Raw genomic sequence first — 19,164 nt, forward strand, 5'->3', positions numbered from 1 at the left:
ATTTCCTTATATGAGTCCCAGTTCAGGGTAAACAGTTTTGTAGTATATTTTTGTAAATTACTGAAGTTCTCACCCTTGCTCTCCTCTCAGACACTGTTCTCAAGTTCTCTTTTTCTTACTGCAAAGACCATAAGGTTAGCATTTGGCTTCCTAATATTTCTAAAACAATAATGAAAGCCAAAAAAACCTTAGAGTCAGGACCCTGAGCAAAGAATATTCACTGCTTCTCTGAATGAAACAAAACAGGCATGGGACCACTTGGCTATCTGAATTTAGATGCCTGAAATAAAATTAAATACAAGGGTATCAAAGGAGAGGAAGTGCTCAGAGAAATGAAAAGCATATAAAGGCATTATGCAACAGCAAGTCTCCAGGTTTAGACTCTCTCTTCCACTACTTCTGAAATTCTTTTACCTGGCAAAGAAGACCTAGAAGAAATTACAGCCTAACACTCTACCATTTGCTTGTTTAAAATAGGTTTCTAGAGAATAAGAAACAAAAATCACAGCATTTAATTGAAAATAAAGTACTAAAAAATAGGAAACAGATTGAATTAATGAAAAAAGCACTCAGAAGTAAATAGTATCATTTGTAGAATTGTTACATTGAATTCTACCCCTCATCTCTAAGATTGAAAATGTTCTCAATAAGACAGTTAAAATAATAACGAGAAACATACAGGACAAAGATTGATCTCACTGAAACTCACTAAAGAAAGAGTAGTATATCCAAACTGAAAAGATTAAGAGAACTGAAGAACTAAAAGAGTACAGCATTATGCTTCCATAGTAAATACTCCTGACCTTTCTGGGCTATTTGTCTGTTCTGATTCTGATGAAATTCTATTTCACAGTTCCTCCCAGCTCCTGTCCATCAACCCGTGTTCCACGCTCTTTATACATTTGTAATATGATCTATTCATTTTGTCTTACTTACCTTCTCAAGGGAAACCAACATGTTTAGTACCTGTCCTGTCAATGCCGAATAAGGATGATTTTTCTCTGTTAAAACCATGCTTAAAATGTTTCTTCAGATGCCTACTAGGATTAGACCGTAAAATTATGAAGACCTCCTCAATTTTGTTAATCTGTCTTTTCAGTATTAATAGTGGCACTGTTTTATGCAATGGCATGAAGAAATATCAAAAAACTCACTTAAGTACCAGAATTCCTATTGCCATGGCAGTGCACATGGTACAGAGTCCAGCTAACACCATTGTTCTCCCTTAGATCATGAACAGGCACAGCATGCCCTACTGAAGTCAGATAAGGAAGCTAAATACCCAAAACATAATGAAATGGAACCTACACACAAAATTTGCATAGAACAAAGTAGAATAAACTACAAATACTCCATTCATAGCAACAAAGTGACTTCCCACTATCACATTTTCTATTTCTAACAACAAAACAGTGGTATGATATGATACACCACGTTTCAGGATGTCCGGAGATCCCAAGGAAGCTTTATAAGATGAACAAATTACAAGGCTCATATTAACTTTGGAGAATGAAGTGTGAACTTCTTGTTTCAAAGGTATTATGTTCTCTTTCTCTCAAATACATGCACAAAAATATGTCTCCCAGAAAAATGAGTTAGTACCTGTATTTTCTGAAGTAAAATCCCATCCTTACCTGCATTTCTTGGCAAAAGGAAGCAGTTGGTCCAAAAATAATCTGACACTGTTCATCTGCAGTGTACATAATTCCTGGGAGTTTGGAGGGAATAATCACAGAATTGAGGCTTTTAGGATTTGTCTGTCGCAGACAGTTACTGGCCTTTGACCTGGCAATATGCAGAGATTCATATGCTGAGAAATCCTAAACAATCTGATTGTCATGCTGACTTAAACATCTATTTGACATGAGAAAAATGTGAATTCATAAGACTTTTTTCATCAGCATTGGGCTGTCATGCAGAGAAATGACAGAGTATAAATTAAATATGGTTTACTTGATATAAGTTAATGATGGGTTCTGATACAGAACATTTGAGGAAAAGACAATATGTATTTTCAAGCTGTAATAGCTGTTTCAAGAAAACACTGGACATTTTAGTGTAAATTTTACTCCACCTGATTAAAGTTTGGATAGAGATTTAAACAATTATTAAAAGTAGACAATCTGTAATGCATAGGCTTTATAAATATATGTAGGCTAGTTTTCTCATCTTCTTATCCAGCAGAACCTCAAAGTAATCACTTTACTTATACATACACATATACATACATACCCACATTTCAAAATACATCCATATCTGAGCTGTGAGACAGATACCTAAATTTTCTTAACAGCTGAAGAAAAAATATAAACATACTTTAAATTCTTGAAGCACCAAGTAATGGTTTGGATTTCTGTCTAGATTCAGTACAAATGTGTCAGACTGACACATCTAGCTTAATTATTATTATTTCAGTGTCATAAAGCAGACCTTTTGAAGACTGTTTAATTGTTGCAAGTAAATTCTCAACAGATATATTTAGAAACTTAATAAAGGAATAGAGATTTAGAGAACAGATCCATTTTAAGAGACATAAAGTAAAACTAAATGTTTTAATCTGGTTTTTAGATATACCATTCTCTAGTAAATATCTCATAGTAAATTTCTATTTAAAAATTCACAATGTAATTATACTGCATGGTTTGATATTGAACGGCAACACAGAGATCAGAGAATCTACATAATGTAGGTAAGTAATTTAGTGTCCAACATTCTTCAATACATAGTATATTACTATACTTAAACATATGCACATACATAAATTACACATATAAATATATATAACTTGAATCATATACATTTAGGCATAAAAATGTATTAAATGAAAATATTAATAAGTGCTGAAAACAGATTTTAAACAATCTGTCAAATATTATGCAGTTAATAATTATTTCAATTATTTGATGGATTATGCAAAATTTCTGCAGAAGTAGTAAAAAATACTGAAAAATTGTTATTTCCAGATACTAATTGCAATTAGGTGCAAATGACGTGCAGTAAGAGTTTCTGCTATTGAATGATATACCTGAGAAATCTTTCCAGATCTTCCCTGCTGCACCGAGACCACGAAACATCCCCAAGATTCTGTCCTTTAATCCACTCTCCAGACATGATATGGAGACCATCTGCACAAGCTGGGTGGTCATTGTCGTGGTTTATCCCCATGCTGCATTTTAAAGTTATTAAAAATAAACCAAAATATGCATACACAAAATGAAGTTGTTTTCAGAATGTTTATAGGTTAAAACTCTTGCAAGAGGTTATGAAAAACTAATGTGTACTATTTGTATGAAATCTCTTTTGACTATTTTCCTTGCTACCTTTCACAGAATTACATGGAACCACATGTGGACACACATGGACAAATTTATACTGAAACATGAAAGTGAAGCCTCATTCTTCTCATGAGAAATATTACATTCTAGTCAGCTCTTCAATGTATTCTTTGGACAACTTTTTGAATGTTCAGAACTGCACAACTACTGCAGGCTTAATGAACTGTACTTCTCCCACTACTGGGCAACAAAAATACTGTACATTTACTTTTTGAGATGAATCATTTACATTTTGGAAGTGATTCTATCTCAATTCCATATGGAACTGGTTTGCTGAAATTTTACAGAATAGTTAAATGCTCACTAGTTAAATGTATAATGATTGTATCGAAAGAAAAATGACCTGCTATAAAGTCATAGAGTCAGCAGGGTTGGAAGGGACGCCTGAAGATCATCTAGTCCAACTGCCCTGGTAGAGCAGGGTGACCTACAGCAAGTAACACAGGAACACTTCCAGATGGGTCTTGAATGCTTCCAGAGAAGGAGACTCCACAGCGTCTCTGGGCAGCCTGCTCCAGTGCTCTGTCACTCTCACAGTAAAGAAGTTTTTCCTTATGTTTAGCTTGAACCACCTATGATTCAGCTCATGCCCAGTGCCCATTATCCTATCATTGGACACTGCTGAAAAGAGACTGCCCTTTAGATATTTATAAGCATTTATGAGATCCCCCCTCAGTCTCCTCTTCTCTGGGTTAAACAGCCCCAGCTCTCAGCTTTTCCTCATAGGGTAGATGCTTCGTTCCTCTAAACATCTTTGTGGCCCTGTGCTGGACTCTTTCCAGTACTTCATTATGCTTTATGAACTGGATAAAACACTCCAGATTTGGTCTCACTAGGGCAGAGTAGTTGGGGAGGAGAACCTCCCTCAACCTGCTAGACACACTCTTCTTAAAGCACACCAGGTTGCCATTGGCCTTCTTGGCCACAAAGGCACATTGTTGGCTTATGGTAGGCCTGTTTTTCGCTAGGACTCCCAGGTTGTTCTTCCCAGAGCTGCTGTCCAGAAGGCCAGTCCCCAACCTGTACTGATACATGAGGTTGTTCCTCTCCAGATGAAGCACTTTTCACTTGCCCTTGTTGAATTTCATTGTTTCTCCCTGATCAACTCTCCAGCCTGTCTATGTCATGCTGGATGGCAGCACAGCCTCCTGGTGTGTCAGCCACCCCTCCCACTTCTGTATCACCAATGAACTTGTTGAGTGTTCGCTCTGTCCTTCTATCCAGGTCATTAAAGAATATATTGAACAGGGCTGGGCCCAGTAAAGACCACTGGGGGACACTATTAGACACAGGTCTCCAATCAGACTCTTACCACTTACCCCACTTACCACAACTCTCTGAGCTCTGTCCTCTACAAGTCACAATCCACCTCACTGCCCTTTCATCCAATCCACACTTATCAAGTTTGACTGTGAGGATGCTGTGGGAGACGATATTGAAAGACTTGCTGAAATCCAGGCAGATCACATCCACAGCTCTTCCTTCATCTAACCATCCAGACATGCCATTGCAGGAGGCTATCAGACTGGTCAAGCATGACTTCCCCTTTGTGAATCCATGTTGAGTACTCCTGATGACCTTCTTTACCTCCACATGCTTTGAGATGGCACCGAGAACAAGTTGTCCCATCACCTTTCCAGGGATGGAAGTGAGGCTGACTGGTCTGTAGTTACCTGGGTCCTCTATCTTGTCCTTTTTGAAGACTGGAGTGACACTGGCTTTTCTTCAGTCCTCAGGACTGTTCCTCAGGACTTTTAAAAAATGACAGAGAGTGGCCTAGCAACGACTTCTGCCAGCTACGTCAGCACTCTGAGGTGCATCCCATGGGGGCCCATGGATTTGTGGGTGTCCGGTTTATTTACTTGGTCTCTAACCCAAACCTCTTCAGCCAAGGCAGTCTTCTTTTTTGCCTGACTTTCTCTATGGTCTTGAAGGTCTGGGACTCCTTAGGGCTGGCATTAGCAGTAAAGACCAAGGCAAAGAAGGCATTCAGTAACTGCCTTCTCTCTATCTCCTGTTGACAATCAGGGCATCAGCTTCATTCAGTAGTGGGTCCACATTTCTCTAGTGTTTCTTTTGCCTCCAATGTACTTCAGCCTTTCTTCTTGTCCTTGTGCTACGTTGGCAGGTTTAATTCTAAGGAGGCCTTAGCTTTTCTCATTGCATCTCTACAACCTGTGACAACATTCTTGTCTTCCTCCCAAGTGGTCAGCCCCTTCTTCCATGATATATTAACTTCTTTCTTCCACTTGAGTTTGTTCAGTATCTCCTTGCTCAACCATGAAGGTCTCCTGACTGTCTTTCTTGATTTCTTACTCTTTGAGATGCTCTGATATTGAGCTTGGAGCAAACACTGCTTAAATCTTAACAAACTCTCTTGGACCCCACTACTTTCTGGTACCCTATCACATTGGATTTCACCAAGCAGTTCCTTGAAGAGGTCAAAGTTAGCTCTTCTGAAGTCTAGGCTTGTGACCCTGCTAGATGCTCCATACCTACCATATTTGATACTGAACTCCACTGTCTTATGCTCACTACAGCCAAGGCTGTCCCGAACCTTAATGTCTTCCACTATCCCCCAGTTTGTCAGACCTAGGTCCAGTAGTACACCTCTCCTTGTTGGCTCCTCTACCACTTGAGACAAAAAGTTATCATTAATACACTGGAGGAACCTCCTGAACTGTACATGACTGGTTTGTGGCCATCCAGGCAGATATCCTCGCTGCACTGTCTACAGGAAAGAGACAACTATATCTTTTCACTGAAACAAAGGCACTGCAGAAACTGTGTCTGGGTAAGGAGCTGTACTGTGCTCTTCCCATAGAGTCATTATGCTAGCACTGGTGTTAGAAATGAATGGTAGTATTGATTTTGCATTCTAGTGTTAGAAATGTAGTGTTTGGTTTGGTTCACATATATAGATTCTAGTGTTAGGAAGATATAGTTTGTTTGACCACATATGTATTAGGAACATATAGTTTGTTTGACCACATTTATATTAGGACCACATATAGGAATATATAGTTTGTTTGAGATATATATTTTAGTGTTAGGATAATTGTTTGTTTGAGAGATATCTACACATTCCAATAACACCTGGAGTGGTTTATGGGCCAAGAAACTGAGGGACTTAATTGGGCTCCATCTGGGGGATCTGAACATGGAGAAGGATTTATGGCCCAAGATAAGGCCGAACAAAGCTACTTCTATGCTGCTCTTCAGGGCAGGATGACACCAGTAGATTGTTAATTGGGAAGACAGCCAAGGGGGCAAGAAAGGTCAAAATTTTACCTTAAAAGGTAAAAAGTAAACTGCTAGAATGGAATGTGTAAACAGGGGCAGGAAACTTATAGGATAATTTGAAGCGTCGGATAGGCTGTAAACCCTGGAGTACTCAGCCAGTGGGGAAACAGGGGAGGGAATTTTGCGTCGGGAATAGGGAATATAAACCGTTATTCACCTTGCTATAGGTGTGCCTACTTGCTTAGGTCACCCATTCTTGCAAGGATGTAAATAAACTGTGCTTCGCTGAAGGATCTGTGTGGGCCTGCTCATTGGCGCGACAAACGTTTCTCACACTGGGCACATTACCCTGTCTGTCCATAAGCTCCTCTCTCCCTCAGCAGAGATCTCACGCAAGAGTAAAGCAACACCATGTGCACGTGGGAGAAAAAAAAGGGGAGTGTGGGGTAAGAGGGTAACTTTATAACAGTCTGAAAAAACATAATTAAAGAAGGTTAACACTGCTGTATTTTAACAGGTGGTAGATATATGGAAATAAAAAATTGTGTTTTAAGAACAGAAGCAATATTTTTTCACTGATCTAAAGAAAAGCTCCACTCTTTCTGTTTAAAGACTATACATGACAGATACAATATGAAAGCATGAAGCATTCTACGGAACACATTCCCTAACTAAAAAATTAGCAAAATTTCAACTCATTCTAAGCAGCTAAACTATATTTTAATAATCTCAGTTTAAAAGCATTTTGACAAAGAGCCTTGGTTAAATAAACTTCACTAACATTATAAATCATTGTCAAGTCAACCAAAAATATTTTTATCTAATAAAGCCTCTAAAACTTGTTTAAAAATGCTGCCAGATTTTTTTTTTTTTCTTTTGTGGTATCATGCCAGAAGTTGGAAAAATCTCTGCTAAGTTTTGAAGATGATATCTGTTGATGTTTCATATGCATTAGGAATAGTAAAAAGAAAAATATTTTTTTTCCTCTGTGCTTAGAAGTCAGAATTAACAACTCAGGCCACTGAAAGTAGAAGAAATATATTAGCTCCATTTTTCAACTGAAAAATAATTATTTTACAACTCACTACTTCTGCAATTAAATGCATACAGCTGGATTCAAGATGGATAACAACACCTCTCCTGCCATCAAGTATATCCTTGCAGTCAGAAAACACATTCTAGCCTCAACCCACATAGCAAAAAAGTACTGAGTACTTGTGAGGGACCAGCCCTCAGGACCTATACTTGCTGGAATTGGCATGGAAACTCCATTGCAACCCCTAAACAAAGTCTCCTTTGCATCCCAAAAGGCCTGCCTGAGAGGATGGAGACTGCACTGATGGCTGCATATGGCCTGAGGCTGCATGTACAGCGATTGAGATAAGGGTGGAGGGGCAGAGGGGGTGCAGCTCCACTCCAGCTGCTCAGGTTTATGACTCAAACATGCTTGCTCATCCTTGTGAAACAAGGAAACTAGGCCTATAAAACATGGGGCTGCAATGGTGGGCTTGGGGAGCCTCACTGACACTAACTTTCCCCTGTTGGCTGGCCCAATGCTGGATCCTGGACTGGTGATTTTCTATTATCTATCTCTCTAAACTTTTCTTCTACTCTCTCTCTCTCCCTTCCTAACACCATAAGGTAACGCAAGGCCTAACCATGATTTTTTTTTCAGGTTATGCAGCTTAAACATATATGTGATCTAAATGTCAGCCTTTATGATCGTGCAGCCTAAGATAATAACTGATCTATCCGTATTCCTTCTATAGCTTTAATTAAACCTAATATTCAAACACAGACCTTGAGTGTTGATTCACCTTAATCTGATCAAGGGATATTGGACGGTTGAGCATTTCCTTGGACCATGACATTTGAATCACTCTCCCTGGAAGGGCCAGGTCTGAGACAAAGGTTGGATCCAGCCACGCGAAGGCTGCTCTCTGAGAAGGAGTTTAGAAAGCAATGGGGTCCAATCTGAATATCCGAATATCCCTGGGTTGCCCTGTGCAGGACATGACAGTACTACACTTTGATTTAATTTGATTATAGCTGAGTATCGAGAAAAAAAAGCTCTTTAAAGTATCAACAAAGAGTCCTCAGTCACTATGGTATCCTTAAATAAGTTAAATAAGTCTATGCACATACTTTCTGGAAGGAACTAGGACTGCATTGTAAAACACTTTTATATTTCTTCTCAGTATAGATTCCAAAATTCTCCTACATCTGCTACATTTGTGGCATCAAGAATTTGCTCAGTGATCCCACACTCTTCAAGGTGGAAGGTTTTTTATTATTTATTCATTCACCCCTAGAATTGAAAAGATTAAAAAAGAACTGCTAGTGTTCAGTTATGCAGTCATGAACAGTGAGACAAGTTAGGAAATAAGAGATGAATTAAGAATTATGAAATCCACATGATGAAGTAGCCAAGGGACCAGGGGTAGGTTGTTGAATATTCAGTATAATATATAGTTTCCCAAATACTAAAAGATAACAGTTTAGCCCAGGAGATATAAGTAGTAGAGGCATGATTAGTGTAAATTGCAAATCCAGGATAATAGTTCTATTTTAACTGATGATGGAATTGAAAATTATTGAAAAGAATGCTCCCTTTATGAAGAAGACAGTGGACCTATAAATGCTGCTACCAGCTTATACCTCTGATGTGTGATGGCATCAGAATGCCACTGATTTCTTTCAAAATTCATATTTTTATAAATTATTGTTACACAGCTTTCATAAATTTATTGTGACTATTATTCTACGGGGTTTTTTCCATTATAGCAAAAAAAACACAAACACACAATGGATTGTATTACATTAAAATAATAATAAAAATACTGAAAAAGAATTATTCATTAAAAAGTGTTATCCTCCCTGTCATTTCCTCTTTTTTCTTTTTTGTCACCATTACATGTAATAAATGCTAGAAAGATCAAAAAGTTCTGGGGCTATGCCCTTGAAAAAGTGAAAACAACACCAATCATTTGAATATAACAGACTGCATGGAAGCTCCATTACTTTGTTAGTACTTGTATTGTACTTCTTCAACAAAAAATGTTCTATCACACTGCTATCCCTATACAGAAAATTATGAAAACAGAATACTAGCACCTTTCTATAAGCTATTGTATAGAATTAACGCAAAAGATATGTATTGCTATTTTTGTTGTTGTTTTGTTGTTTAATTTTTTGTGTTGTTTTGTTTTTGTTGTTGTTTTTTTAAATTCCAGTTAGTTAAATAAGTTTTGTGTGATTTTTTAATAAATATTTTTAAACATGTGTGGGCTTCACAGATCATTGCATAAATGAGATCAGACACATTGCTCTACTTGTAATGAATTCTTTATCTTAAAGTGCATTGAAAGGCAAGTAATCCAGCTACATAAAAAATATGATGGTAAAAGGTAGATTAATTAAAAAACAACAACTTTGTCTTCAGAAAAAGAATCTACTAGACAAGGAAACCTCACTCTTCTGGTTAGTAATTCAATGATAAAAAGAAAAAAAAAATCAATAGAAATACGTTTACACAATGAATATTCTCTTTCATGAAGTGCTGCTTGTTCTCTAAAATGTTGACAACTCATTAAATTTTGAAGCCGAAAACAACTGGTTAAAAAATACAACATATACTGCATGATACTGACAAGCTAAGTTTGCAACTTTTTTTGCTAAACAGCTGCTTTCTTCTCTATCATGCCAACATTTCTATCAGCATGCTTCAAGAAGCTGGATATAGACACAGAGCATATCATGGTACTTTGACTAAGTATACAGTTTTAAGCTTTGATGTGACAGATGTAGTTATGACAGATACATATTGTACATAGTAGAGGAAGACTACTCACATCTGGCAAATATGACACCCATACCACACCCTGTAAGCTGCAGTATTTCAAGACAAACAGTTACATCTATGGTTTATGACTTTAATTGTGTGCCAAGGAAAAACACTGACACATAACATTTCTTCAAATTGAAGAAAATTATGTAATAGGGAAAAAGACTTGGAGCTATCACTCAGTGAATAGACCAAAAAAACCCAGCCAAACTAAGTTTCCTGAATAGAAAAAATATTAACACTATTATGATATTTTTACAACTTTCTCACAACTCTTTTAAATGTATCAGACTATCAATTAAGCCTGGGCATCCTGTAGGTTGTTGTTCAGTTACTTGCTGTTCAGTTTCCAAATGCCATTCTAAGTAAAATTTACTATAAATCCATACTGGAATATTATAGTCTTGCAAATGTGGAAGCCTTGATACTTTGATACAAGAAAGATTGACTAACCTTCTAAATTTCAAGTACAAAATTACTGTATCTTTTTGACTTATTAAAATGCTGATACAGTGCTATTTCACTCTCTCAGTGCTTCATTTCTTCCTGAGCTGATTCTTTCTTAGCTGCCTAGCAATCAGTAAAAGGTGTGCTTGACCAATATGATAGCCTTCTATGATGGTATGAATGGTTGGGTTGATGAGGGGAGAGCAGTGGATGTAGTCCACCTCGACTTCAGCAAGGCATTTGACACTCTCTCCCATAACATCCTCATAGGTAAGCTTACGAAATGTGGGTTAGATGAGTGGACAGTAACTGGCTGAATGGCAGAGCTCAGAGAATTGTGACCAATGGCGCAGACTCCAGTTGGAGCTAGTGGCATTCCGCAGGCATTAGTACTGGGTCCAGTACTGTTCAACAAATTCATCAGTGACCTGGATGAAAGGGCAGAGTGTACCCTCAGCAAGTTTGCTGGATACAAAACTGGGAAGAGTGGCTGATACTCCAGAAGGCTCTGCTGCCAATCAGTGATATATGGACAGGCTAGCAGAGAGGAACATAATGAAGTTCAACAAAGGCAAGTGTAGGGTCCTGCACCTGGAGAGGAAAAACCCAGTGCACCAGTAGCAGTTAGGGGTTGGCATCCTGGAAAGGGGCTCCGCAGAGAAGGATCTGGAAGCTCTGGTGGACAGCAAGTTAACCATGAGCCAGCAATTTGCCCTGTGGCCAAGAAGGCAAATGGCCTCCTGGGGTGCATTACGAAGAGTGTGGCCAGCAGGGAGGCTATCCTCCCCCCTCTATTATGCCCTGGTGAGGCTGTATTTGGGGTACCTTGTCTAATTCTGGGCTCCCCCGTTCATGAAGGAAAGGAACTACTGGAAAGAGTTCAGTACAGGGCCACAAAGGTGATTAGAGGAATGGAGCATCTGACCCATGAGGAAAGGCTGAGAGAGCTGGTTCTATGTATCCTGGAGAAGACTAAGGCTGCCTATAAATATCTAACGGGTGGGTGTAAGGAGGATGGGGCCAGACTATTTTCATTGGTGCCCAGCAACAGGTGAGAGGCAATGGACACGGGAAGTTCCATCTGAACATGTGGAAAAACTTCTTTACTTTGAGGGTGACAAGATACTGGAACAGGCTGCCTAGACACATTGTGGAGTTTCCTCTCCTGGAGACATTCAAAACTCATCTGGATGTGTTCCTTTGTGATCTACTGTAGGTAACCCTGCTCTAGCAGGGGGATTGGACAAGATCATCTCCAGAAGTGCCTTTCAACCTCCTAACATTCTGTGATTCTCAAATTTGCTAGTACTGAACCAATACATCATTCCTAACTGCAAGAATTTTATACCTGCTTCCTGTTTTCAACATTTAGGATTTTGTATATTACCATTTCTCAGGAAGCACATCTTGTTGATCAAGATTACTTTTTTTCAAACTCATTCATTGTACTGCCAAGCTTTTTATTATCTAAATGTATTTTTATTGTGCAGGGCATAAAGCAGTACTTATATTTCTCTAAACTATTTAGTATGATTACACACGCCCCAAACAATTTTCTGTTTTACTTCATCAGTGAACTTATCTGCAGATCATATTCAGCTATTGTTTCTTTCCCCTTATCCTTGTTTTATTGTTGCAGAACATGTGTACAGAAAGTGAGTCTTCATCTACCCTTCCAATACTAGAAAACACTACAGTGAAAAAATGAAAAAAGGATAGTCTGTGGCTACAAACAGAAACACTTCATTCTTTTGCAGTTTTTCCTTCTAACTACCACTCAAAGAGGCTGGCTTATATTAACATGGAGTTGCTTTCTCCAGCTAAGAAAACTCAAAAAAACCCCAACAAAAAACAAAACAGAAAAGATCAGTCTCTCATACTCACATCACCCTTTCCCTCCAAGTTACAGAATTTGTTTCAGTTTGCCAATTTCTTTGATATGCCAATAAAAAAAATAAATAAATTAAATTCCAATTCTTTCTTGTAATCAACTGCATGTTTCCACATTAGATGCTATGACCTCTACTCTTAGACACCTTTGAACACATTTAAATCAAATAACTTTTAATTCAAATGTTTGTCCCTAGATAACTAACCTCAACATTCCAAGATTCAAACAATTTAACAAAATTTCTATCTCTGTTGTTTTGTGAAGCTGCTATTCTAAATATTTGTACACAGATACCAGGAGCAGTAAAAATTACATACTTGCCTTTTATTTAATTTAATTTCATTTTAAAATCAGGACTCTCCTATTTATTTTTCTTTATAAAGTACTGAAGCCAAGAATCAAATACAACTTTCATTTAAAAAAATTATTATTACAACATGAGAATGTTTCACTTTTGCTCCAAATTCCTCATGGAAAGAGTAAAAACATCTAATCCAGCTGTGAAGGATAGTCACTTTGACCTTCACTTTGTCATCCTTTTCTGTTAAGGGGAGGAAAAACAATATTAATGTTGTGATGACCAGTGACCATTACACACTTTACTGGGATTTATTCTGAGAAAGCCAAATTAAATATGGACTCTTCAACTCATGATCTCATTAAAATATTGTTGCCAACAACAGTTAGAACTGGATCTGATATACAATGTCACAGTCTCAAAAGACAAAAAACATCTTGGGGCACTTGCTTTTCCTCTAGACAATGTCAGTCCTTTCAGCTAACCTAGTAACTATGTAGCTATAAAGACTCCAAGCTGTAAACATTTTCTTAATTTACATACTGTACATCAATACATGTCAATTATTATTAATACAAAAAACAATGCCTTCCAAAATTTTCATAAAATTTAAAAGCCTGCCTAAAAGAAAGAGGAAAAACTGAAATATACAATCAAATTAATCAAACAATCGTAATATTACATGCAAACAAATACTACTGTTTGTTATCAATGTACTTACTTGTGACCCATTTCATGGGCAATGGTAAAAGCAAGATTCAGACCATTGTCCTCTGCAATTATACATTTTCGTTTTGCACTGCACATTCCACTCAGATATGCTATGCCTAGGAAACACAATCATAACATTAAATTATTTTTTGTTACTACTAACTGTATGTACTATGGCATTACTGACCTCAAGCAGGTCTGAAACCTTATTGTGATCAGAGCCATCCAAATACATAAACAGGTAACTGATGGAAGTTTTCTTACCCATAAGCCAGAACAACCATTTTTAGCACAAAATTGTATAAAAGATAACAAAGAAATTGCAAGTAGTGGTAATATTTCCTGATAGTAATATTATCTGAAAACAGACTGCAACGTTAAGAAAATACATTCCTTAAAAGCCGTGCTAGGTACCCTAACAAGATGTGATATAACACACATATGGACATCAATATTACTCTAAATGAAAACAGGTGTTTATAACAATAGGGCACAAATCTGAACAGCTATTTCCTCTGACAGAAGAACAAAATGCAAAGCACAGAACTGTGTCCCTACATTATCTTTGTTAAGTACTGACACAGTGTTCAGCAAGTAATTGATTTTAAAAATGTGTAAAAGAGTCAGACGTTACAGAACTAGAAGAATTTGTAGGAGACTGCAGGCTGACAAACACATTATTGTAGAGGCTATAATGCCTCTACAGTATCATAACTAAGTTTTCAAAAAATAGAAGCCTGAGTTCAAGTTCAGCTCCTAAAAGTTAGAATGTCTGCAATCATAATTGCTTAAGGAACAGGCAGCTTAAATTGGCTAACAGTAATTTTTTTTGTACCACAAATACATTTAGTGAAGGCCTGTTGTCATCACTTGTTTGAATTCTTGGAGCAAGCAGTCAAACTGCTTGTTTCAACTGTTTGGCCTTCTTCCCAGGGACACCCTTTCAGTGGAATGATGTCCTTTGGATCCACATTTACTAGATATTTGCATGTAAAGGTCAAGTTTGAAATGTTTGACAGTTTGAAATTTACTCATAATTAGTATTCTAAGTTAAGAAGATAGAAGTAAATCTTACAATCCAAGTACTTGTCGGTCTGTGAGCACAATGCCTCATCCTCAACATGAACTTCAAATTAGTAACCCCATCATTAGTCTGGCAGTGTTGCTCTCAAGAGCTCATTGAAAGCTTTTGCACACAGAAGTCAGGTGACAAAGTTGTTCAGAACTGAACAATACAATTACAAATTAGATTTGAATAAGGCAGATTATTTAAACTTTCGCTATTTCTTTCTGGAGAAGGGAGAAAAAATGGAGCCTGTTTAGATGCCCTTCTGAGCTATTAGCCCTAGTCGTGTGTAGTTTTTTGGTCCTGGTCTGGCAGCGGGGTTGGACTCAATGATCTTCAGAGGTCCCTTCCAACCCCTAATATTTTGTGATTCTGTAAAATAATTTTGCGCCTTGCAGTTCCACAATTACATGCATTTTCTTTCAAGTTTTAATGAACAAACTGAAAAAGACAGAGCTGCTTTTAATCCTGTAGCTCTAAGTGGTAGAGCTGGTAAAAATACCAAAAGAAGCAGACATTAGGGTCTTGATTTCAGCAAACAGAGATTTACAAAAGAGAAAAATTACTGTTGCTATAGGAAAAATCCAGTGCTGCATTTTGAAATGTTGTGGGCATTCACGTTACTGTAATGAAAAATGTTTAGAAATACCTTCCTTACTGTTCTGCTTTTGGCTGCAATAGTTATTTTCTTCAGAGTAGTTTGTAGGGTGCTGTGGCTTATGCTGGAAATACAGGGATATTACAGGGATGTTATTCTAATCGCTGAACAGTGCTTGCAGAGAGTCCAGGCTTTTTCTGTTTCTTTATGCCACCACCAGCAAGGAGGCTGGAGGCACAGATAAACCTTGGGAGGGGACACAGCCAGGACACCTGAGCCAAACTGACCAAAGAGATATTCTGTATCTTATGATCAGCAACAAAACTAGAGGGGGAGATTGGTGGGTGGGCTGCTTCTCATGTGTTGTCTAGGCATTGGTTGGTTGGTGGTAGGCAATAATTTTCAGTTGCATCACTTGGCTTTCCAGGATTTTATTTCTCTCTGTTAATTTCACTTTTATTACAAAGTATTTGTTATTGTTATTTGTTATTTTTATTAATGCTATTATACTGCTTTTATCTCCACCCATGAGATTTCTCATTTTTACCATTTCACAAGAAGAGAAAGGAGCAAGGAGCTGTGTGGAGCTTAGTTGTCATCTGGCATTAAACCACAACACTTACTGATCACTATTCTCAGTTGGGTAAAACTTACTTACTGGGATCAGCAAACGTCCCTCTGCCTGTTGATGTCAAGTACTAAACGAAAACTGCCTGATGCTCTCTAGTTTTCTGTAAGGAAAAGAAGTCCCCTAACCTTCTTTTTGTTTCTAAAATGGCAGGTTGAAGTATGTTAGCAATGTCTTTTCATGCAGCAACAGGAGTACTGGTCAGTACATCCTGCCTGCCCCTCAGTTAATTCTCAAAGAATTATGCATGTTGCAAGTCTCATACCTATTCTGCAGATGAAGCAGTCAGTAGTAGTAGGCATTGTCAACAATACTCAATATAAATCACTGGTACATTTTTAGACTTGGCATTCCTTGAATGAAATATTTTATTTAACCTGTTAAAGTGTAATACGCAAAATCTATGACCTGCATTTCATTTAGATTAGATTTCTGATTCTAGAAATGACCAAAAGCGTAAAATGCAAATAATGCTAATGACTCTTCCCCTATTAATCAAAGTGAACCTCATTTGTGAAAGCCAAATCCTGCTGTTGGATCTGCTAACTAAAAGTCATGAAGCAGTTTCATGTTGTACCATATGACAGAGTCATAGAATGGGTTGGGTTGGAAGCGACCCTACAGATCATCTAGTTCCAACCCCCCTGCCATGGGCAGGGACACCTCCCACTAGACCAGGTTGCTCAGAGCCCCATCCAACCTGCCTTTGAACACCTCCAGGGAGAGGGCTTCCACAACTTCCATGGGCAACCCACTCCAGTGTCTTACCACACTCAAACTAAAGAATTTCTTTTTAATATCTACTCTCACTACAAGCCCTTAAAAAAAAATTCCCTCCCCAGCCTTCCTGTAGGCCCCTTTCAGGGCACCTGGAAGGACACTCTGGGGTCTCCCTGGAGTCTTCCCTTCTCCAGGCTGAACAACCCCAACTCTCAGTCTGTCTTCACAGGAGAGGTGCTCCAGACCTCTGATGATCTTTGTGGCCCTCCTCTGGACTCTCTACATGAGTTCCATGTCCTTCTTATGTTGGGAGCTCCAGAACTGAACACTGTACTCCAGGTGGGGTCTCATGAGAGCAGAATAGAGGGGGAGAATTAACTCCTTTGATCTGCTGGCCATGGTTCTTTTAATGCAGCCTAGAATACCATTGGCTTTCTGGGCTGGAAGTCCACAGTGCCACCTCACATTGAGCTTCTTGTCAACCAACACCCTCAAGTCCTTTTCCTCAGGGCTGTTCTCAATCCATTTTCCACCTAACCTTTAATTGTGCTTGGGATTGCCCCAGCCCAGGGGCCTGCACTTGGCCTTACTGAACTTCAAGTCTAAAAATTAGGAGGGCATATCTAGGTATGATATATACTCATGAGAAAATTCTGAATGTGTGACTGTACAGTTTTAGGCTCTCAGTTGTAAAAACCTTAAACAATCCACAGATATAATTTTTTATTATATGGATGGTAGAACTGTTCAAAGACACTAATTTTTCTTCTAAAATGCAGCTGACATGGAAAATACTTCTTTCAAGATGGATAAACAAGTAAGACAACAAGTGAATTTTCCCCACAGTCTACTCTTGGTCTTTGCTGAAAGTATTGTAGGGATACCCTAAGCTAGAAGCTGCATCCATGCTGTCATCTTAAACAGCTGTCAAAGCTTTTATTCTTTGAATCTGGGTATTCCATCTTAAACTGCTTCTGGCTTTGGGTCCTCAACATGTAGGCAAACAGCTCCAGAGTGTAACCGTGTACAATAGTACCTTTTTGTCTTTTCATGAAGACTGCATAGGAGGTATTCTAATTCAAATAGAAAGCTCTATTCATCTTCTCAAAGCCATCTATGCCTTTCTAGATCTCCACCAGCTAGCCCAATGAGAAGATCCAGCACATTTAGCAACTCCTCAAGCAGATGTCAACTACACTTTTTTGACAACTTATAGCTGTCTGCATAACTTACCTTCTCTTGCTCTACTAGCCTTTCTGACAAAAGTGGATATAGTAAAAATATCGGGTGTACCTGACCAGCATGATGATTTTTTATTGTTCTCTCTTCTTTCCTAGCCAGTCCTAACATTACTTTTCATCAGCTGATCAGAGATCTGACATTTTCAGAGAACTGCCCGTTATAATTCTGTGGTCTCTTTTCTGAGTGGTAGCAAAGCCCGTAATTTTATACATATGAGCTAAAGACTACTTTTTTTCTTCCATATGCATTACTTTGTACTGGGGGTCCTGGTAGACAGGAGGATGACCTTGTGCCAGCAGTGTGCCCTTGTGGCTAAGAAGGCCAGTGGCATCCTGGGGTGTATTAGAAAGGGTGTGGTTAGTCTGTCAAGAGAGGTTCTCCTCTCCCTCTATTCTGCATTGGTGAGGCCACATCTGGAATATTGTGTCCAGTTCTGGGCCCCTCAGTTCAGGAAGGACAGGGAACTGCTGGAAAGAGTCCAGCGCAGAGCCACAAAGATGATTAAAGGAGTGGAACATCTCCCTTATGAGGAAAGGCTGAGGGAGCTGGGTCTCTTTAGTTTGGAGAAAAGGAGACTGAGGGGTGACCTCATCAATGTTTACAAATACGTAAAGGGTGAGTGTCAAGAAGATGGAGTTAAGCTTTTTTCAGTGATGACCAGTGATAGGACAAGGAGTAATGGATACAAATCAGAGCATAGGAGGTTTAAGGTGAATATCAGAATTTTTTTTTTTACTGTGAGAGTGACAGAGCACTGGAACAGGCTGCCCAGAGAGGTTGTGGAGTCTCCTTCTCTGGAGACATTCAAAACCCGCCTGGACGCCTTCCTGTGTGATGTGCTCTAGGTGACCCTGATCTGGCAGGGGGGTTGGACTAGATGATCTTTTGAGGTCCCTTCGAACCCCTAGGATTCTATGATTCTGTGGTGATACCTAACTTAATCTGCTCTTTCATTATCTTTTTAGTATCATGATGTTCACCTACAATTCTCATCATCTTTACACTGAACTATCCAGAATGCTTCAATCCATATGAAAGCATCATATCCAGATCACCCCTACTCCAAATAATCTAAAAAGCGAGGCAGCTCTGAATACAAGGGCATCTCCTTCTAATGTCAAAGATGACAGATAATTCCCAT

General features: G+C 38.5%; 1 protein-coding gene across 1 annotated transcript in view; it reads right to left on the reverse strand.

Moving 5' to 3' along the window:
* The window catches only part of ADAMTS19 (ADAM metallopeptidase with thrombospondin type 1 motif 19), a 137,604-nt gene that overhangs the window by 52,872 nt on the left and 65,568 nt on the right, over positions 1-19,164 (reverse strand). The window contains exons 8-10 of the mRNA XM_051643675.1: positions 13,780-13,885; positions 3,026-3,166; positions 1,635-1,785 (exon numbers count right to left, since the gene is read on the reverse strand). Coding sequence (XP_051499635.1) covers positions 1,635-1,785; positions 3,026-3,166; positions 13,780-13,885 — 398 coding nt within the window. The remainder of the gene's footprint in view (positions 1-1,634; positions 1,786-3,025; positions 3,167-13,779; positions 13,886-19,164) is intronic.

Source organism: Apus apus, chromosome Z (assembly GCF_020740795.1).
Source record: "Apus apus isolate bApuApu2 chromosome Z, bApuApu2.pri.cur, whole genome shotgun sequence".
Lineage (NCBI taxonomy): Eukaryota > Metazoa > Chordata > Aves > Apodiformes > Apodidae > Apus > Apus apus.